This window comes from Mchenga conophoros, linkage group LG13 (genome assembly GCF_057382185.1).
Source record: "Mchenga conophoros isolate Kocher_MC1m ecotype Shallow Benthic linkage group LG13, M_conophoros_male_GT1.1, whole genome shotgun sequence".
Lineage (NCBI taxonomy): Eukaryota > Metazoa > Chordata > Actinopteri > Cichliformes > Cichlidae > Mchenga > Mchenga conophoros.
Genome location: NC_140538.1, coordinates 8,073,479 through 8,096,794, shown reverse-complemented (window position 1 = coordinate 8,096,794; position 23,316 = coordinate 8,073,479). Strand labels below are relative to the sequence as shown.

The 23,316-nt window shown below is 41.4% G+C and overlaps 1 protein-coding gene across 3 annotated transcripts in view; it reads left to right on the top strand.

Moving 5' to 3' along the window:
* Window positions 1–23,316, top strand: part of peli1b (pellino E3 ubiquitin protein ligase 1b) — a 51,537-nt gene extending 28,221 nt beyond the window's left edge. For all 3 annotated transcript variants that reach the window (XM_085296242.1, XM_085296243.1, XM_085296244.1), the window contains exons 2-7: window positions 862–1,176; window positions 8,483–8,612; window positions 9,581–9,682; window positions 11,885–12,082; window positions 12,503–12,691; window positions 18,781–23,316. In XM_085296242.1, the coding sequence (XP_085152368.1) occupies window positions 1,094–1,176; window positions 8,483–8,612; window positions 9,581–9,682; window positions 11,885–12,082; window positions 12,503–12,691; window positions 18,781–19,359 (1,281 nt within the window). In that variant the 5' untranslated portion in view covers window positions 862–1,093 and the 3' untranslated portion in view covers window positions 19,360–23,316. The remainder of the gene's footprint in view (window positions 1–861; window positions 1,177–8,482; window positions 8,613–9,580; window positions 9,683–11,884; window positions 12,083–12,502; window positions 12,692–18,780) is intronic.

Here is a 23,316-nt window from a genome sequence, read left to right as displayed (position 1 = left end):
TTAAGGTTGTCTAGTGTGACCATATTCAGACCACACGGACTGATTATGGTCACAATATGGCCGTGATATTCGAAAGAATATCAAAAGAGCATCTTAATTGACTTCAGAGATTCCGCAGTTTAAAAAGAAGAAGAAAATATAACCATATGACACCTGTTCTAAGGTCATTACTTTGGCTTTGCGTTAAATTTAGAATTGATTTTAAAATTTTAGTGGATGTTAGTAAGACCCTGCAACATCTGGGACCTTAATATCGCTCAGACATGCTTGTAAACTGTGAACCAGCTCGACCCCTCGTGTAATCTGGAACAGGCCGCCTGGATATTCTTCTGGTCGACACCAACACTGGTGAAGATTCAGGAAAAACTTACCAAATCATTTCCATCTATCTCCATCTGTCATCGGTTCTGGTCTCATTTATAATTATCAGTTTATTTCATTTCTGCTTCTTCTGTTGTTTTAATTACCATCTTTTATGGGGTTAATTTATAAGTCTTATTTACAAAGTTTTGTGGCTGCAGCCGGCTATAATTTTGATCCCCGTACACAAAGATTTGTTCTTAATGTCATTTCATTAATCTTCATTTAAAGTGGCATTAAATGACTTACACATGTGGAGCCCCTATAAAGGACAGCCTCATGATTGAGGGCTTGTTAAAATCTTAAACTCGTAGTTTATTCTATAAGTGAAGATGAAAGGATGCCCAACTTTGTAAAGTCTTTAAGGTCATTTTACTTCTCAGCCTGAGGTGAAAATAGTAAAGTAAACTGCAGAAAAAGAAAAGTGTGTATCTAAATGATCTGATACCAGGACTGTCTGTGAGTAAACACACTAATCTTTGTGTCTTTGTCACTTTTCAGTGTAGAACAAGTGGAGCTACAAGAGACGGACCCATGAAGCATGACAGGGTGGAGCTGAGGCTCAGCTGACCCTTCCCCTTCCTTCTTCTCCTTATTCTCCCCAGTGCTCCATTCGATCAGCACCAACCCCCTCCCTTCCCCTCGTTGCCCCTTCCTTCCTCCCGTGACCCCGTTGCATCTCACCCATCGTTCCTTGCCTCCAATTCCTCCAGACCTCAATCAACCGTGCCCAATGTACTCCCCGGAGCAGGAAAACATCTCCACCACCGCCTCCACCAAAGTGCCAGTGAAGTATGGAGAGCTCATTGTGCTAGGGTAAGCAGATGACAGATACTCAGCCTCACATCCAGAACACACATTTTTTAATTTGTATTATTTTTATGCAGTTATTTTTGTCTGTTAATCTTCTTACTATATTAGTAAGTGTTTGAGTCTGGGCCGCCAATTCCTCCCACAGGATCAGGAGTTGAGTAACCAAACTTGACACACAGGTACATCTTAGGCCCAGAAAGGTTCTTATCTATATCAGATATGATGACATTGTCACATTGCCTAGCAACCACCTAACAGCAGCCTAACAACCCTTTTTTTTTTTTTTAGCATTTATGCAGCTATACCTTGTAAAAGCATTGTATCGTTTCTATTTCACTACAGCAACATATTAACTTATACCCACAAAAGTTCATGATTTATTAGGACACCATCAGTTTGCCTGGAAACCACATAGTAATGGGCTCAAATGACCTAATTTTTGCAATTATGCACCTGCAGCACATTATGAGAGCATGCTGTAGCTTTAATTCCATGACAGCAACATCTCAGTTATATCCACAAAAGCTGAAGTACACATGATGTATCATAACACCATCATGCTGCCTAGCAAGCACAAAGCGGTGGGTTAAAATGACCCATATTTTTTGCATTTATGCGTTTACAACACCTCATAAAAGCTTTATATCATTTTATTTCATAGCCAATAGCACATACAGGCCAAATAATACTGCAGCATGGTGAAAAAACAGAAATGTTTTCATGGTGCTAGAATAATAATTGTAATAAAAAAGTAAGCTCAAATTCAAATCTGCCTAATTATTCGTTAAATTCCCTGGCACCTCAGTACTCAAAATATCATGTTTATTTTTTAAGTCTTCCTCAATTTCAAAGGAAAATTTTTGTGCACTTTTTTCTCATGTCTGTCACTTTTTTAGAGGTTGTCAAATTCATGAAAATTATTTATACCGGTAATATTTCTATTTAATTTGTTGATGTGTTTAATTAAAGAATCTGATTCATGGTTGGTTAATAATTAAATGTGTTGGTTGCTGCCTGTAAGTTCTAGGACTGTTAATCTGGCTTCATAAACCAAGACTCACCCTCAAAACACAGACAGATAATACCTTAATATCCTTCATGGTCATGCATGATGAATATAGTCACTGTTATGGATTTGGGGAATCCATGAAGCTCTGTTTTTTGACTGTGTTTTGCTACACAGTTATTATCTGGCATTCTAGATGCTGGACTGACAGTGGTTGGTTACAGAAATGTAATGTATCATTCAACACTGATTCAGACTTTTCTATAAATGTTGGCGCTCTAAGTTGATCCCTTTCTGAGCTAATAAGTTGGCTAATGCAGCCTCATTACCCTCATGTCACCTAAACCATCTTATAGATATAAAACCAGCAAAAAAACCCCCCAAAAACTAAAGAACTTTTAAAAAGCACCAAAGAACCGGCAACATGTTGTAGCTTAATAATGTTTATACCGTTCAGCTGATTTCTGCTGAAGAGAATTATAGAAACATAATAGGGGTTGCAAGAGAAATACAGTGAAATTTTAAAGGTACTTTGATTGGTCAGTTTATCTGTGGATATTTTCTGACACGCTTAGAATGATTCTTTTGAAAAGATGCCAAAAAGAAACAAAAGGAATGTGTTTCCACAAAGCAGCATAAACAGTGGGGATATTTTTATCCACACAGGGTCATGCACACAGATCTGGTGCTTTGGACTTATTGAACATGACAGTACCCACATTGCTTGATGCGTTACTAGATCAGTGGATGCTGAGATTTGTTTTGAGTCAAGTCCACATAGTCAGCTGTAGGAAAAACCCTTCACTCCACCCTGCATCTTCAGCATAGAAGACGCATAACTCTAACTGCACACACACTTTCTCCAGTAACAACCGACAGTGGAGGACTTCCTCTATCTGTATGTATCTCCTGTTTATTCCCCAAAGGGGCATTCCACTCTGGTCCCTGTCCCAGCCCACTCCACAGAGGAATGCAGATGTCGGAAAGACTCCTTACATGCACGTTCATAGACGCACAAACATGCACATGCACGCACACACATTTATGAGCATAGAGCGCACATTTTTCATGTCTTATACACACACACACATAGTTGGATCCACAGCTGACTCACAGTTTGTTGTTCTGGGTTGTGCTAGAGCAGCATTGTCAGGGAGATGACCGTGGAAATTTTCCCTAGTGGAAAACCGCAGTGAGCAGTAAACTCAGTTCAATGGCTTTACAAGGGAGAACCCCAGTTTTCCGTTTTGCTGTGCTTTTTCTGCTCCTAGTTTTTTGATTCTAGGTCAGGCCTCCCTTTTTTAAAGGTCAACACAGGCACTCACTGCTCCATGACATGAGCAAATACATACTGTGCAGCAACTGAGGCTGCTCTTTAAACCTTTGCAGGGTTCATTGAAACTGCATGTGTTTCGTGAGTGGTCATTGTGGGAGTTGAGCATCTAACCCTCACATTAGCACCACAGCAGGCGTTTTGACCTATCACAGTCAAGTAAAGACATCACCGGCACTCAAGCCACGCTGCGAGTTTTCTTGTCTTTCTTGTCTTTCAATCCTTTGTCGATTGAAAGTTACCATCCAAAAGTAAAGGGTGTTTTCGCTCAGCCTCTGGTATCTTAACGGAAAAATATTCAGTGCAATCACTGGGCAACTTTTCTCCAAGGAGGTTGATATCCTATTTTTATTCTAGTGTGACTGAGCTATAAAGTAGCATTGCTCTAGTCTCATGTGTCAAAACTCAAAGACACATGAGACCTTTGTCAATTAAAACTGGCAAAGGCCCAAATCGTAGCCAGCTGCAGACTTAGTTTGATTTGTTGGTTTTTGTGTATTTAGTTACCCGCACTGACTAAATGGTGTAACTTTGAGGCCTTTATGTGGACTAAATCATTGCTAAATGATATCCACGATATTTTTAGTTTTTTATTTATCAAACTGTGTTCATGCACAACATATTTCCAGCCATTCATGGGATCCCAACTGGCCCATAGCAAAACTGTGTTCAGCTGCTCTAGTTACAGCCAAATTGTACTGTGACACCAACAACAAATGTCTCGCAATAAATTATCGGAAAGCAGCTGTTGAAGAAATCCTCAGAAAATGTAAAAATGTGACTGTATTGAGCTGATCATTTGATTTACCTTGAATCACTGCCAGCATCCTCCTGGGGCATGATGGGTGAACAGCTCAAGAAACCAGGGCTCTCTGTTTCACCTCTTCCCTATCATAAAACCTCGTGCCAAATCAGGATGATTGCACTTTTGCTAGCTGGGCGGTTGGGAGACAAAAGGCAATGCAATAAATTACTTGGAAGGCAGCTGGAAGGTTTTCATGGTTCTATGAAGTAAACAGCTTAGCTGTTGTAAACTCCACCCATCTGAATGTCTGTTTGTCCTTCTGTTTGTGTCGCCTGTGTAACTGACAACAGATCCACAAATAGCAACAGAGAAACCCATCAACGATCTAAACGCCTAACTGAGTCCAATATGTTTCATGCCCAGTAATGCTAGTAGCCTAATGCGGAGGAATGCTGTGGTGTCTCTGGGGATGGTCTGTTTACAGGTGCCCTGGACATGCATGTGGGGCTTTTAAACAGCTGTAATGCTGCAGATGAGATCCCTCCCCCAGTGCACCTCTGTCTGTCTGCATGCATCATTTCTGTGAGCTTAACTGTGTGTCCACAAATATTATTAGTTTATCCGTGTGGCTTAAATCCTCATGAATCATGAATGTGATTCCCTATACTCCACAGCTGTGCAAACACATAGATACAGGTCTCACGGAGAGAACTATTACAATCATGTATATTTTGTCTTTTATTGCCTACTTTTTAAAGCACAACATCTTTTTAAGTAATTACCAACTCTAAGTCAGTACTATTGCAGTGTTAAAGGTGACTGGATTGGTAGATTTAACAATAAGCCAGATAATTTGTCAGGTTTTCCCAAATGCCGCATTTGGAGACTCAATAATAGAGGTGAGGCCTTGGAGACTACATTTACCCATGTCAGCATCCACCTGTCAGTCAATGGGACCATACACCCAAACTTTATGCCGTATAAACTTGTATGTTTTTAACATGTCTTTGGGGATTGGCTTGCTATCAGAGCTGGCCTTTAAATGTCCACTAGAGGAACTGCGGTTTTTGGCCTTGCTCACTTTATTTTTCAGCCCTGATAGTTGCTGCTTGGTTTTACACATATAAACAGAGACACAGAGAGTGACTCATGCATGAGAAGTAATTGCTCACACTACCTGCCTTTATGCTTTTATAGGTTTACTGTATGAGTGTTACCTTGTTGCTGCAAACTGGGATTTAGTTTATTAGTGTTTGGAGTGAATACACAGACACACACAGACATACTAGATGGTGCTAGCTGTCGGAAATAAGGAATACAGTATGAATCTGCACATTCAGACTAACTTTTTCCTGACTCTGGTTCTTCCTGTCTTCCAACCTGCATGCACAATCATGAACTTGTCGCCGATCTTTGACCTTTCTGCTTTTGTTTTGAGAATATTCGTGTCATGCATGCAGTACTGCTACCCATGGGAACCTGATTTTGAACTGCCAGGAACACTTTGGGCTCTTTCCAGCAGACCGCCCTGCCCTTGCTCTGGATACGGGCTAAACTTCACCATGGTTACAGTCTTGCCATGGTTACTCTTCCCAAACGTTGCCGTGGCTCTGTTCTCTCACCATGGTTACTCATAAACCCTTCAAGCGTTGTTTGATCCCAGATCTTCTAACTCAGAGAAACATTTAGCTGGAGGCTGGGCGTCCTCACAAACCCGCCTGTGTCGTCTGTCATACCTGGACTTCATAGAGGGGGTGGGTTTGTTTCAAGAGTCTGATTGGCCGGAGACACGTTCCAACTGTGCTTATACTGCATGAATAGTTTTCCTGTATGAAGAAGATTACCTCTTTGAAAGACTACACATTGAACCTTGAGTTACGTGTGACTGTTTCTTATGTGTTCTGAGACGTAAAGTGCAGTTAGGGTATAAGTCAGAAGAGTTCATACCGTAACGTCTGTGGCTTCTGGATGTCATAACAATGTTAAAGTAGCGAGCAGTGTTTATGCATGCAGTAATGTTTATAAAGCCGTGGCACCGCTCATAGGAATATCACTTCACACTGGTGACGGCTTATCTGAAACATGTGTGTGCAATAACGAGTAAAACATCTGTGTACTGAGAGAAACACGGATCCGATGTGTTTGGAAATTTCTCTCTTTTTGTTCAGTAATAAGTTTGTTACAATTTTCCATAAATGAGCAAACAGAACCAAAACCAAAATGTAGTGTGTTTATATAAATACATGTAAATATTGTTTAGACTATTTATTATGTGTTGTCTGCTTAAATAATTAGTGGCAGACTTCAAATTATATGTGATTGCATTTCCTTATTGTACAAATAAATGAAGTCAGAGAAGCCCAACGTGCAACAGACCACTCCTCTTGTACAATTTTAGACAAAAATCCTGCAGCAGTTCAAAAAGTGCAACATACTGTTCCGATGGACTTTCTGAAAGATCCAAATTGTCCACATTTTTCCAAAAAACTCAAAAGACCTTTTTAAATACAATTAGTTTACTTTATTAGGTAGACCTCGCTGGTACTGAGTTGGATCCTTTTTTTTTCATCAGATTTTGGATTTTTGTCCAAATTGACACATGACAGCATCACAGATTTCTTTTATTCATGATGCGAGTTTCCCGTTTCACGACATCCCAAAGGTGCTCTGCTGGACTGAGATCTGGTGACTTTGGAGGTCGTTTGAGTTTATTAAACTACTTGTCATGTTCAGGAAGCTAATATGATATGATTTGAGCTTTGGGGCACGTTATGCTGCTGGAAGGCCATTCAAAGATGGTCTCACAGTGGTAATAAAGGGATGGACATGGTCAGGAACAATACAACAGAAGTCGAGACTCAACAGCCTAGGTAGCGTTTTTCCAATTTTCTGTTGTCCAAGAGAGTCTGTGTGAATTGTAGCTCAGTTTCTTGTTTTTAGATGACAAGAGTGGCACCCGGTGTGATCTTCTGCCTGTGTGTGTGTGTTATGACTGACGTAATGTTAGTCTGCAAAACTGGGTTATAACACGTGGTCATTTGAGTGGCTGTTGACTTCTTGTTTCCAGCTTCTCTGACCTCTGGTATCATTAAAGCATTTTCTTCCAGAAAACTGTGGCTCACTGGATATTTTCTCTGCAAACCCTAGAGATAGTTGTGTGGGAAAATCCCAGTAGATTAGCAATTAGTGGGACCATGCCACCTTAAAAGTCAAATCTTAAATCACCTTCCCCGTTCTGATTCCCCGTTTGAACTTCAGCATGTCACAGCGCAGAGCTCCTGCCGTATATATCAAATATAAATGATTAAATATTTGCCTTGAACAGGTGTACCTAATAAAATGTCAGTGAATTACATATTACTTTTAACATGTATCCAGTGTGTAACATTCAACCTGTATTGTTTTGTCTGTTTTTGTTAAAAATAAAAACAATGCTATCAGCTTTTTGTCCTTTTTGCTTTGTTTTTTTTTTTTTTTTTTGCTGGATACATAACTTCGGCTCTACTGGAATTTATTTTGAAATAATGTAACTACTTCCTGAAATCCTCTGTGGCCGCTTTTACCTGGAAACTCAAACTGCCTTTCAACCTGTTTTGCTTTAATGACTTCCTTTTGTTGATTGTGTTGTTGTGAGGGCGAGTGAGCGCCTTCCTTCTGCTGTACTGAATAGAAAGTGGAAGGTTTTATGAGAGGGATGAACCAGATATCATTTTTTCTTTCTGTCTTGGTAATCAGTGGCACTTTGTTGACCTGCTGAAATGTGGACAGAAGTGATGAATGTTTTCTTATTTCAGGATGTTAACAAAGTCACACACACACGCTCAGAGAGACACAACAGCGCAGTCACAGTGCTGCTGAGAGCCACAGAGACTTTTCTGTTGGAGGGAACGCCTCTGTTTATTCTCCTTTCCTCAGCCATGTATCAGTCTAAATGAGTCTCTCTGTGTGTTTATTTTCTCAGCCTTTCGAGGGTTATGTTTGGAGGGCTTTATTGTTTTGGGGCACATGATGTACTTTTGTAGAAAGGCATGTATAAAAAGTATAGGTTGCTGTTTGTGTGCGTGTAGTCTTAGGCACTTGGAGGGAGTGCACTAAAAGGCCTCAAGCATTTTCCACAATGACTGTTTTTTCCAGCGTATTATGCAGCTGCCCAGACAATAATGCCCTATTGTTTTATGCATGCATAAGTGTGTTTATGTTTGTGTGTGTGTGTGTGTACATGCAGATACAATGGCTCTCTGCCCAACGGGGATCGGGGGCGACGTAAAAGCCGCTTTGCACTTTGCAAGAGGCCGAAGGCAAACGGGGTGAAGCCCAGCACAGTTCACGTCGCCTGCTCTCCACAAGCAGCCAAGGTGAGACGCACAATAACACGACCTTTTAGACTTACAAGTGATCACAAAGCTGCAGCCGTCAGTTAGATTCATTAAACACATGGCCTAAACATTTAATGATGGAAAATTGCATTCTTTAATTCATCTCTGCGTAGGTGTGGGATGTTGTTTTTATGAAAACGTCAAATACAAACACACTGGTTCAGTGGTTTTGGCCTGCAGTGCTCCAACAAAGGCTTTTGTGAAACTCTGCTTTTTTGTTCTGTGATATTAAAGTACTGCACACAATGAATCTCACAAACACACACACAATTGTCAGGAGAGAAAAGGAAAAAAAGCTCAGCAGAGCTTCCCTGAGTTTGCAGAACAAGGAAAAAAATCAGGTACAAGGTTTTGTCAAGGTTTTAAAATATATTTGGACAATGGTTTTTACATGGGATTTAACTGGAACATGGTCAAGGTTTATAAGAGAAACAAATGCGAGCTGTCCAGTGGAAGGTAACTGAGCATTTTCTTGCAAAATCCAGGGTAGAACACGTTCATGTGTTTCCATCATCAGCCCAAAGACTGCCCAGAAATCCACTAAAATCTGTTAAATGATCAGGGAATTGTAGTTGTGTATGTGTGCGAGAGAGTGCTTTTTTTGGTTTGACATCAGCACATAATGGCTTCTCTGAGAACGCACACTTTTATACCCTGACTCACACACGCACTCGCGCACAGGCCAGGCTTTAGCTGCAGTCTGGAAGAGCGATTGTCCGTTTCAGTCCTGTGTGTGGTCCTAACTGACCAAAAAGAACATGGATCCAGTTAATGATTACACATCTCCACCCTTCCCGTGTGCATCTGTTATTTTCTGCAAGGATCATTGAGGAGATGTCAGAGGTGTTTTTGATAGAAAACATGCTCAGTTCAGTCTTCTGCATTTAAAGTGAAGGGTATGATTCTGCTTTCGGTGCTGATCTGATCTCTTCCTTCTGTCTTTCCAGGCCATAAGCAACAAAGACCAGCACAGCATCTCTTACACTCTGTCTCGAGCCCAGACGGTGGTGGTGGAGTACACCCACGACAGCAATACAGACATGTTCCAGGTAACAAGCCCCAGCTTTTATCACCGTGCCTGGAGTTTTACAACCAATTCACAGTCCTTACTTTTTCCACTTCACTGCTCCACTCACACACATATTAAATAGAGGCTGGTAACAGAGCATCTGCGTGTTTAGTGCAGGGATTTTCGATCTTTAAAGCAGAGCCCTTGAAGGGACGCCGGAATGAGAGACATGAGGCACAATGTGTGAGGTGAAGTGCATGATGTCTTTCTGAAAATAATTGGAAGTTAGTTGTTGTGGTTTGGCCCGCTTATCAACACAGTCAGCAGTTGGATCTGCAGCAGTGGAAGTGACACATAGACACTTGAGATACTTTGAAACCTCAGTCCTGATTACAGCAAACTGCTTCCAAATTTGTACCTCTCGTAATAACGGACCCTTTATTCCAATGTGCACCATGAATAAAGGGCCACAAATGGACTTGGAAAAGCTAAGAAAAAAGCCTCTTTGAAAAACAATATCAAAGTACTTCAGTTATAGTTGTCTGTGTACTAAAACAGGTTCAGCATCTTCATAATGTGCCACATCTCAAAGTATAAACCAGAGATTCTTTTTGAGCTTTATCCATATCAAGTCACCAATAAACAAGGATCAAAGCTGAATTTTAGTTAATAAAAAATAACACAAAAGCATCACCACAGTTTTGTTTTCTATACAAAAATCTTTTGTATAGTCCACATCCCCCTGGATGAGCCACAGTTTGAGAACCACCACTGGTGTATACAAATGTAAATGTAGAAATGTTTTTAATTTAAAAAAAAAAAAAAAAAGCCCTTAATGTAACACCTCTCCATGAATCGCCACCTTATCGTGGTGGAGGGGTTTGCGTGCCCGTGTGATCCCAGGAGCTATGTTGTCGGGGGCAACTTGCCCCTGGTAGGGTCTCCCAAGGCAAATTGGTCCTGGGTGAGGGGCCAGACTAAGTGCGATTCAAAAAAAGAAAAGCAAAAACAACCGCAACAAAAACAAAAACAAACAAAAAAACCTTAGAAGTACTGCCCAGATTAGGAAACTACCCAGGAGCCTCGGTGAATGGGCTTATTGTCAGCTCAAGCGATGTTCGACTCCACCATCCTGTCAGTTTACCACCTGCAAAAGGATCCATGGGGGTCCGGTGCTTTGTGTATTCACGGAGGTGTTGGCGGGATAATCCCTGGCGCCCTAAACTGCGCATAAGAAAAGGCAGAACTGTTCATTTATTGGCCGATCTATGAAAAAAAGAATAAGATTCCAAATGCAAGCTTGGTCATTTGAAAGGAGGAGGTTTAAGTGACGTCCTACTAGAAGGAGGCAAGTCCAGGACCTGCTGCAGATAACACATTTCTCAGTTGGCTTGGCTTCAGTGTCCTCACCAGAAGAGGGGTAAAGGGAAGACTGAGCATCTCTGCTTAGACTGGAGTCCCTGTGTCCCAGACATGAATAAGCAGCAGAAAACGGATGCATGCTTGGATATAAAATGATCTTTACATCAAATGGAGTTTTAATGAAATGGTAAATGTTAAAATTTCTATTATTATTATTTTTTTTTGCCTGATGACCTTAACTGGTGAGTCGCCTTAAGCTTGGAAAAAGCAGTCTACTGCTCTGCTGGTGCTTTCAGCCATGTCACATAATGACTTCTTTCCATCTGGTGACATTAACTCTTGGAGCTGACTGTGTCCTGATCTCACTGTGTTGAGTAATAAAATGAACCAATCATGAATCATTCATCTTAGTCAGATTTGGACAAAAGATATTACTGCATCAGTAAAGCTTTTAACACAGAATTCCTCCAAAGTCATTGTGTTCTGTCTTGACTTGCACTAACACTGAGGCTTTCCTGTGTGGTGTCTATGGTACTCTGGTGACGCTATCAGGGAAGAAAAGTACTCATCTTTAGGGGTTTTATGGGTTTTATACAAGTTTGCAATGCATGTGAAGCAATTCGACTCTACTTAAAAGTCTCTAGCATGTCTTTGTTCTGCGTATTGTCTGCTATTAAAGATTATCCAACTGTCTTGGCTTATGTATTTCAAATTTCCTAATGGATTCCATCCTGGACACATTCTGCATCCATTTAGCAGTTTTTGTCTCCATTCTCTGTTATGTTTTTCATCTTACCAGCTTCCCCTGAGGTAATACATCATTATATTATCACATCGCTGAAAAGCATTGTGGGCTAATCTTTCCATCTCTCTTCTCCAGATCGGTCGATCCACAGAGAGTCCAATAGACTTTGTAGTGACGGATACAGTGGCAGGCAGCCAGAGTAATGCAGACACTCAGTCGGTCCAAAGCACCATCTCCCGCTTCGCCTGCCGCATTATGTGCCAGCGCACGCCGCCTTACACAGCGCGCATTTACGCCGCAGGCTTCGACTCTTCCAAGAGCATCTTCCTCGGGGTGAGCACTGTTTCATCTGGAGCTTCAGACACGTGTGGGCGAGTTTGTGAGAGCAAAAAGGCAGAAGGATGAGAGAAGGAAAGACTAAAGAACCACAGGACAAAGAGGAAAACAAGACATGAAAGACGTGTCGTAGAGCGTGTGCTCTCATATTATTCTAAAACCTTTAACCTGCTTTTACTTTTCCCATGTTCTTGTTTTTACTGTCCTTCTCAATTTGTCATTGTTTGACAGCAGAGGACAACAACTGATGGTGTCCTGTTAGTGCTCTTGGTGGCAACACTAAACTCACACATGCTCAGTAGAGAAAGCTCAGTCTGCTAAATATGTATCTGCACATTGTCTGCTAAATATGATTGGAGGTTGGACGAAGGGCTGCTGAACGCATATGAATATCAGCGTGTTTTTTGCTTCATTCAGGAGAAAGCTGCTAAGTGGAAGACATCTGATGGTCAGATGGACGGGTTGACCACCAATGGCGTGCTGGTGATGCACCCTCGCAACGGCTTTAGCCAGGACTCCAAACCAGGCGTCTGGAGGGAGATCTCGGTCTGCGGCAACGTCTTCACCCTGCGAGAAACGCGCTCAGCACAGCAGCGGGGAAAGATGGTAGGAACACATGAACTGTTTACTTTTTTCCATAGGTGTATCTACTTAAAATTTCATACAAGTTTGAATCTCACTGACCCTGAGGTCAGGTTTTTCTGAAAAAATATATACAATAGGTGTGTTTACTAGGAAGCTGAGGGGAAGCGCTGGTGGATGCCAATATTTTTGACACTGTGGATTGTCATTTTTCAGCTCCACAGGTTTCAGCTTGTTCTCCACTAACTCCTAGCAACCTGTGCCAATTAAGGAAGTTAGTGCCACGCTTTGTCACCAAAAATAGTCAATTCTGGCCAAAAGTTATGAGTTCCTGCATATTTCCACTTTTTTAAAGTTGTCAGGAAATAGTCACAGTAATTAGTAAAATATACAGGTTAAAAGAAGAAACTCTCAGAAGGGGGAGAAAATTAGCGAGTTCTAAAAGTTGCATAATTGTTGCACAAACATCATCACACGTTCAGTGATTATTAGCATCTAAATGTTAATGTTTATTTTGATTTGAGCATTTTAACCTGTTTTAATCACTGCTAAAAAACGCATGAAAACCTTGAAATGCACAGTTCTTGGTCTTTGCCTTTTTAGAGGTAATTTTTTCTTCTACAATCACAAATATTGTGATTTTCTTGCAGAACTGCTGTATCGCGATGCCACAGTTATCGTAGGATATGTATCATGAGTTACTGTGATTAACATGATGAATGCATTTTCAGTCTCTCTGCTCCGTGGCAATCAGTTAACCGCAAAACATATTTCCCTCGCACACATTCCATCACAGTATCTCATACTTCATCACAATCGCATAGCAGCGCTGTCACTCAGGCAGCAGGAGGTCAGTCAGAGCTTAACACCCACCAGGAGGTCACTGGGATGCTATCTCCATGGCAGCAGGCCCTCCTGTCAAAGCTGTTTGTAACAAGACCATGTAAGGGATCCTCCTGCTGACGTCACAGTCTCCCAGCCAGTCGCGGCGCTGTCTGCGTCTCATCAGTGTGGACAGTTGTCTGATTGGATTTACGAGGCTGTTGGGATGTTTCATTAGGTCTTTGTTTCTTCTCCTCCTCTCCACAAGATGTATATCATCAGCCACGCGCACACAGTCAGCAGCCGTAATATTAATCCATCCCTTTATCGAGTGTCCCACCTGCTCTCAAGTCTTTCCACAAATTAACAGCTCCCTTATCTCCACCTGCCCTTTCCCATCCACACACTTACCAGTGTTATCCACCTCTACAGCATCCACTCGTTATTTCACAGCTGGTTGATCATTTGTATTGCCAGCTGCGGGACAGCACATATTTTCATTACGCACGGTAACAAAGCGCGATGGTGTTTAAACCGTCTGCACATACGAGTGGTTACTGCTCAGGTGGAGTCCTTTCATTGTCAGCGTCGCTACAGTTGGGGTAACATCACTATACAAGATGAAAGGCTGTGGGACTTTACTACAAAGATAACTTGTACTTTCTTAAAACATGTTTCTTTAACATGTGACTACAACAAGAAGCCTTAACTCTAAAGAGGATGTTGGAGCCCTGGTTTGAAATATTACACCCATTGTTGTTTTGTTGTATGTGCTATTACACAGAGATACAGAAAAAAGTAAAACATGAATTAAATTTTAAAATTACCGTATTTTCTCTGTGATTTTTTCAAAGTTTGAGTTAGTAAACCCCACTTAGATGAAATATTTTTCTTTTATTTAAAGTCCTAAACAGGCCAAAACCTGTTTAGTGGAGTGCAAATCTTGATTGTTGAGACTAGAATTTAATGACTAAATAGCTGACTAAATATATGTGTGCTTTTATAAGTCATTTATTCTGTTTTGGCCTTTGATGAATAATGTGAAACCAAAAGAGAGAAATGAAATCTTGTGTCACGATGAAACTGAAATAAACCTGCTCAATGCATTTTTGTGCCTCCAGTCACATCTCTGCATGAAGCAATAAAAACACTCCGTCAACTGCCACTGTTACTCAGCAGTGACTCCATGCAGTCCCTATCTAAATAAATGAGGAAATAGACCTAACATGAATTTTAATTTTGGCCATCAGGGAATAAAATGTAGCGAAAAAATCTGATAATAAGTGCTTTAAAAGTTTTGTGACTCTGATTCAGGTTTAAAAAGTTTGTCTTTGTTGCCAGTTCTTCTTAGCCAAAAATAAGACATAAAGCACACTTCTCGATATCTTTACTACAATAAAGTGTAGATGGGAATCACTACAACAACATGATTGTCTTAAATGCTTCCTGGACTGGATCTTTTTGTGGCAGGAGCAGCACAACCTCCATATTTAAAGTTAAGGGATCAGATTTCTGTTCAGGGTTAAACTGCTTAGAAACCTTCCAGCAGATGTCATTTCAGTCCAGTTAGGTGTTGGTTTGTATTCACTCGATATCAAAACTAGAATTAAAAACTGAGTGTTGGACTCATCCAACAACCTTAAATCATTAAACAACAACATTATTTTTGACCGAAAAGGGTGAAAACTGAACATCTTACTGGCTTCTAATAGTGTTTTCCTCAACTCTCAAGTGCACTTCTCTTAATGAGAGAACTGCTCTGCCGTAGCGGACGCTGACACATGAAGGACATTGTGATTGAATAGTCTTGAATAAATTGGCTCAGCACGTTTGCCAAAAGCCCCTGAGTTGTTGGTTTAATGTTTAGCTCCACGGTGTGTAATCTTTAAATGACATGTGGGGATAAAGATTCATCAGAAGCATTTTTGGTAGCTTTTTTGCGTCGTTACTGGGAGGTGAAGATGAAACATGCACAAGTTTGTTTCAGTTATTGGGTGGATTGAGTCAGCCTTTACCAGCAGGGCAGCTGGTTTGCCCTTCTGTTTGACATAATTAGGAATATCTTACAGTGCAGTCTACACACACGCACACACACATATAACAGTGGGTTGTAATGGGGGGTAGTGTTGCTGTGGGGGTTTTCGTGAGGGATGACAAATGATCGGAGTGCGGTGTCTGAGCTCCTGCTGCTTTAATACAAGCTTTTGTCCTGATAATTTAACGGTTTCAGTGTAATTTAATTAAACTCTGAGAGGAGGTGAGAGCATCTCGATGTTTACATGGACCGAGGGCCCTTATGTCATTAAGCTTGAGCATGATTATACACCGAGGAGACAAATACTTCTTTAAACTGTCTTTTTAAGTGGGTTAGAAGAAGCTACCTTATAAATACAGGGTTTTGCTTAACCTTCTGAACTCTTACCTGTTCCAGCTGAAAATCTGAAGTACGTAACATAAAGCCTGAGGGTGAGGGTCGGCTCACAGACGATGTTAATCCAGGCCGGTACTTTTTAAAAGGAAGGGAAAACGAAACAATGCCTCAAAATGAATAAAAGGCAGCGCTATGCGATTCAGTCTCAGAATGAATGACTATAACAAGGTTGTACTGCTTTTAACTCTATTCCATCAGACGTCACTCTACTGTGTTCAAATTGGGCAGTTTGAAGGCTATATTATGGTCGCCGCATGACCATAATATTGACCATTCAGGACAGTGAGCTGATGGTCAGTTTCACCATTCCGTGCTAGTATTGAGGTTTCACAGTCACATGACTACTAACCACGTTGACGGTAACTTGTCCGTCATTTATGAGGGGAAAATGTATGTTCCCCAACCAGTTGGCCTCCTTAAAGTTTCTTTGGTTGCTTGCAGATTTCCGCAGTCGCCCATAGTTTCTACGGAAAACTCTGACTTGTCTAAGAAAACTCTCCAGCTGCTCTCCAAGCAGGAATGAAATTGTGTAACATGCAGATCCAGAAGCTACATCCGCGTTTCTACTGTGCATCTTTCCTCTGTGCTTCGGTATTTCTGCATCAGACACGAAGCCAGGCTTTAATGAAAAGGGAAGACATTATCTCAGGCCATTATTGTAGTCATGTATTCCACATTGCGTTTGTTCAATAGTAAATGTAGGTAAAGAGTTTCTTCAAAAAGTCTGAGTTAGCTGTGACACATTTAATAACAGAAGATCGGTTTGGTTAATTCATGAATTTGACCATGTATGTTTTTTATTTAAATCTGCTATCACCAACATTTTCTTAAATCATTGATGTAGGTATGTAGTACATGGTAAATATTATATCCTGATGATTGTATAATAATCTATTTTAAGTTTAGTATTGCAGTTTGATGTGTTTTATCAGTGACCCTCACAGTGGTGCATATGAGACGATAACCAGCACAGAAGCATTTATTGTGAATCTGTTTGCATTTATATGTTAAAAAGAAGCCCACATACTGTAGACGAATTTGTAATGTGTATCACATTTGTGTAGGTTAGCTGTGTTTCTATTATGTTTCATCATTTAACTTGATCAGTGTTCCTCTGGATAAAAGTAGAGTGTGTTATTTTACTGGGCAGATGTGATTCTGTGTTATTGCTGAACAAGGGCATTACTGACATAAATAACGACATACATGAAGGTTACAGACCAGGAGGGACACATGAGCCAGCGGTGATGTAATGCTGCCGCTATGTAAATCTGTTCACCCTGAATCACAGGGTGACCTGGGTGTCAGTGTTAGGGTGACTGATGGCATCAAAACACCTGGGAGCTGACTTCACCCTCATCTCTGTGTCACTTATTGTGTCACTTTCCCGCCCTTTCTCTTTCTCCCTTTTTTTCTGTTTGTCTCCTGTTTTGTTTTTTCACACTGCCCTCACCCTGGTGTCCTCTGGTTATCTCAACATGGAATTTCCCATCCTGTCTGATCTTACAGAGCCAATCCGAGCAGTTACTTCAAGACTGTACTTCACCAAAATTTCCACCAGTTCTCTGTCCTGCCCCGTCTGCCGCCGTCATTTCAGTTTCCTCATGCCATGTTGTCTCCAGCTGTCAGCCCCGTGCTTCCCTCCCTGAAACCCACATCTGTCAGAGGGAGACATGTGGATATTTGTGCTACGCTGCCACCTACTGTGGTCAGACAGATCCTGCAAGCCCCGGTGTTTCATGTTTTATACTCTTCCAACCTTCAGGGTTGAGCGTATCCCAGCATGCACTGGGTTAGAGGCGTGGCACTCAGGAGAGGTCACTGAATGCAAAGGCTCGAATGACTAAAATAAAACCAGCTGTATTTGGAAAATGTTAAATTCTTCCTGCAGGGTGCACAAAGGCTAAAACCTTCACGTTTTAATGTTTTTTTTTAAATTATATAAAATGTCACATGTTCCACAGGATATTTGAATCATGAGTGTAGCTGCTGTCAGAAAAGTCGAATTTCAGAATGTGAAATCTTTTGTTTCTAATAGTAGCTATAGCGAGTAAAGTACTAGGTTGCTACAACCATACGATAAAATGACAATAAAAACAAATGAAATAAGTGAACACGACTTGTTCAAAGGTGAGAATTTCCAGTAAACTTCAGTGTGGATTTGCATTTGCACGGACCATGACAACTTTTTTAATTTACCGAAAAACAGAAAAGCTAACTATTGGGAAAGCCACAGATCCTTAAGTGTTCAGTTTATTTTTAAAGTATAGGCTCACTGCAATGCAGTAGTTTACACCAAAATTGTTGGTTTAAACCTCCCGTTCTTCTCCAAAGACACACATTAGTGGTGTTTTTGAATTGGTCGTCGGTGTGGTTGTCTGTCTCTGTGTTTGCTTGGTAGTTGACCAGCAGCCAGTCCAGGGTGAAGAAATTGGTTCGATATTTAAGGGTCATAAAATATGCTAAAGAGTTAACTTTTACTTTTGTGTGCAATCTCATTTGTTACTGAATCCAGTTATGATTTTTTTTCATTATTGCTTTGTGCTGAAAAATATTTAAATTTGGGACAATTGAGACCTTTCTTGGATTTTTTATTGGACTTGCTCAGGGAGGCCAAGAACCAATAGCACTTCATCATCTTGCCGCTCCTACCTAATCAGCTCCTGTCGGACATAATGCTGTAGGCTTTCGGTGTCATTAAGGTCTTCTGTGCACAATAAATCATCACCTTTCCACTTTTTTTTGTTTAGCTTTAAAAAAAGTTGTTGAAAGCAAGTTTTTTCTTACCTGCTGGTGAAAATCTCAGTTTTGTCTAAATTTGACTCTGGGTATAACCTGCTACCCTTCCTCTGTCTTTCAGGTGGAGACGGAGAGTCAGGAGCTCGTTGATGGCTCCCTTATCGACCTCTGCGGCGCCACCCTGTTGTGGCGCACTGCTGAAGGCCTGGCCCGCACTCCCACCCTGAAACACCTGGAGGCGCTGCGGCAGGAGATCAACGCGGCCCGCCCGCAATGTCCCGTGGGCTTCAACACGCTGGCCTTTCCCTCAATGCGTCGCAAAGACACACCTGACGAGAAGCAGCCCTGGGTCTACCTCCAGTGCGGTCACGTGCACGGCTACCACAACTGGGGCAACCACCGCGAGGAGAGGGAGGGCCGGGAGGGCCGCCTCAGGGAGTGTCCCATGTGCAGAACCAAAGGGCCGTACGTGGCGCTGTGGCTGGGCTGCGAGGCGGGCTTTTACGTGGACGCGGCCCCGCCCACTCACGCCTTTAACCCCTGCGGTCACGTTTGTTCGGAGAAGACTGCGGCCTTCTGGAGTCAGATCCCGCTTCCTCACGGCACACACACCTTCCACGCCGCCTGCCCCTTCTGCGCCCAGCAGCTAAGCGGCGAGCAGGGCTACGTCAGACTCATCTTCCAGGGACCCCTTGACTAACGGCGGGAACTTCCCAGCATTCTTTGGAGGTTTTATTTGGATGCTGACCCCGTATTTAACACGGGGACCTTCCCAGATCTGTTTTTTTCTGGACTTTTTGTCTCTCTCTCATTTTTAAGTGACCTTTGTATTGCTTTTTCATGAATGACGACAAAGATTTCTATATTTTCAAGTGAAACCAGAGACAGAAAAACCAAACAAAGAACACTGCTGGGTCAAACCTTTTTTGCGTTTGTTTCTTGGAAAGGACTTTCAACAGTATTTATCTAAATTACTAACACACCGCAGCGCAAACCTGCGGTTTTATTCATGTTTATTGTTGCATTATACATCTGTGTACATCTCTTAGAGCTAATTTAAACAAAGATGTTTATTTATGGCCCTGGAGCATCGCTTCATCCTTTATCTGTCAGATAACTTCAATACTATTAAGCGTTTTATTTTGAAACTTCAGTATATTGTTAACCAGATATAAAGTTTTAGGTGTGTTCTGAGGGTTTTGTTCTGTCTCTCTCTGCCTTGTTCACCACTCAGATCTGTCATATTTATACACCCCGTCCTCTCACGTCGTGTGTTTAAACCCTTCAGTTATTCTTCTATCTCATTAGCCATCACCACAGCCTTTTCCCTTGCAAAGCAATAGATCTGGAACTGAAACCTCCTAAAGCATTATGGGAAACAGAGTCTTCTAGGCATCTTTGCAAATGGCCTGAATGACTGCTCCCTCCCTTTAACGTGAAATATCTTCGTGGGTAAGTGAGTGAATCTCTACGCAGCCATGTAGCTAATGTTATACTTTACACAAACACACACACACTTGCAGACACACACGCTAACCAGACCAGAGGGGTGCACTGCAAACCAAGATTAGTGGATCAGCGAGGTATCTTTATCCTCAAGTCAGACTTTAAGTCACAAAGATGGCTTTCTGTTAACCATGTCTAGATCACATGGTACGTTATGCTGGTGACATAATCTGCTCCAGACTAGTTAGGTGTAATGTTTTGAAGGAAGGAGTACCTTTTAATTATACTGGTGAAGGAAGACGTGCAAAATGTGTTGCATTGTCATTGGGAGTTCTTGCATTCAGCTGGTGATGCAGGACATGTATAAATAGTAATTTTATGCTTGACCTGAAAGCATATGGGGGGCATATATGACCTGAAACCAGCAACTGAGCCCATTAAGGTATCAGGAAAGCGTTGACTCCAATACAACCAGAAAGTGTTCTTGTAAACAGAGGAGTCGCCCCCTGCTGGCTACCTAAATGAATGCAGGCATACAGTTTTCAGCCATCTTTTACAGTGAATATGGTTAGAAGTGAATACGCTGGGCAGAGTGTATTATTGAAGAAAGCCTGGCGGCCACATTGACCTTGCTTCTCAGCACACCTCTCTGGTCATGCTTTTCATGTGTGGACAGTGTCTGGTTTATTCTGCGTGATAACTGGGATGTCTGAGGCACACCTGCACAGTCAAAGCAAGATCACTACTGTGCCAGATGAGGTACGGTTTTCTGGTCGGTATTAGTATTGAGCTCCGAATGTATTAGACGTCCTTTTGACAGCATTGCAGTTACGCCAGTATTTTAAAATCCTTTTCTTGTCACGTGCCCTACTGGAGGCTGGAAAAAAATCTACGCACTATTTGTTCAGCTACACCTAAAAGTATGCAAACCGAGGCAGTTGAAGTCATTTCAGCAGGTTTCTCCTCCTCTGGCGTGAATCGTCACAGTGCAGGAAGTCCCATCTGTCTTACGCATCGAGCGAGCAACAAAAAGCAGGAGATACAAACACATCTGCTGTGGTTTGACTCAGGTTTGACACAAGCACACACACACGCACGGCTTTAAGCTTCACAATTCTCTTTATGCACGCGTGTGCGCTCATTAGGGCTTCGTGTTAACTTGTGCTTTCCAAACAAGGTCGAGCTTCAGATATCAGGGCTGCTCTTAGTTATATTTTATGTTGATTAAAAACAAGAATGAGAGCTGTTAGGCTTAATTTATTAACTTTATAGTTAATATAGTAACTTGGAGAGCTATTATATGTACATTTCTTTCAATATAGTGCTGAGTCATTTTAAGCCTTTATGAGAGAAAATAGAAGAGTAGAGCATAAAGTGTGAGACATGAAAGGCCTCGTTTTGTAGTTTGTTTCCGATGTAGAGCTCTGATTTAAATATAATATATTATTCGATAACCTTTTACTACATATGATGAAAACTGTCTTCCACTGATGCTTTTACTTTAAATAAGGACCTAAACAACCAACTGCACTCTATTATCTTTATATTTAAACCACATAAATGCTTAAATCTGTAAACACCTTACGCCCTGGAGTTTCTTTAATGGGACTTAATCTGAGGAAAGAAGTTTTTCTCTGCTGACATCTTAGCTTCAGGATGGACGAGTTAGTCAGACTCGAGACAACCAGGTTCGAGATAAACACAGTGGAAAAACCGCACAATGATGCCTCTTTATTTTTATTAATTTTGTATTGATTCATTGGAAGCGGATAACAAACTGCTTCAGAACTTATCATAGAAACTAAATGTGAACAATAACTGCATGTTCAAACTAAGTGTAGAGCTTTTTAAGGAGAGATTTTTGTTTCAGCTCCAGTGCACGGGTTAGTTATGTATGATTAGTTATTTAATATCTGCCCACCAACCCATCTGATAGTCCTTTGACTGAAGAGTAAACGACGTTGAAACGTGACCTTAAACTTGAGATTTGATTCCTCTAATAACATCAGACTTGCACTAAACCACAAATATTTTTCATTTTTCTTGTCTAAACTTTTCTTTTTAAAAGTCGCAGCACTACAGATGCTCCAGATTAGATTCTCTTAAAGTAGCTTTGCATGAGTCACAGTTCAAAATAATCCTTATCTTTTACTGTGCCTTGGTTCCTCCCATCAGTTCGTCCTCTGCATGAAACAAGTAGTTTTATCCCTTTTTTAAAAAAAAAATTTAAGCCAACTTTCTTCTGATTGGCTATGCAAACAACAGGTGGGATGTCAGCTCTGAATGACATCACACAGAGCTAAAAGTCGAAGGGGGAAAAAAAAAAATTCTGAAACTAGTTTGAAGCTCTGCCTCGAAAACAACGTAAAGCAGAGATGCAAAATAACCGAATCCAACTTCATGTGCTGAGGAAGACTGTGTGCTGTGATCAAAAGCTCAGGATGAGCTACTACAGATCATTTATCAGATGCTGTTTGAAAAGTTAATGCTGACCTTGGAGACCACTGTCCTGATATTATGTGAAAGCACAGATTCTCCTGCTGCACACATCTGTAACATCACTGCTGTTCGCCCACTTCACTCGAACGAGACACACACTCAAACTGTAGAAACCTCCAGAAAACGAAGCAGCTTTACTAATCAGTCACTTCCAAACTGTTCACACAGAGCCTCAGGTCTGCGTGGACACACTCGTATCTGCAGGTAAAAGTAGTGCGTGTGAGTGAGAAGCTGTAATTTATACGTTCGTGTTGATTGTATGTGTGCAGTTTTTACGCGTGCTCATGTGTCCACACATTAAGTAGCTCTCCAGATAATGTCCATCAGTATCCTCAGAGTGCAACACACTAACTCACCTCAGGGAGAAAATACGAATATGAATCACACACACACACAAACATGCACACACACAGCTAAGGTCTACTGAGGATACCTCACGAGTTAGAAGTCAAATCTGGATTCAGATGTGCGTCCTGCCTCTCTAACCCAGTCTTCTGTCATGGATTAAGTGTGCGATTTTTAAGGGCTTCCCTCCGTCTCTGTACTGTTTCTCTACACGAACACAGGCCTGATCCCGCCCCCGCCCTCCACTCGCTCTTCCTCCTCTCTTGTTCGGAGTGTATTTGTGCTTGTAAAAGGCGAAAGCAATGAATGTTTCCAGCAAACACTTTTTTGTAAACGACTTTAAACAATAAAGTGTAAAAGTGACACA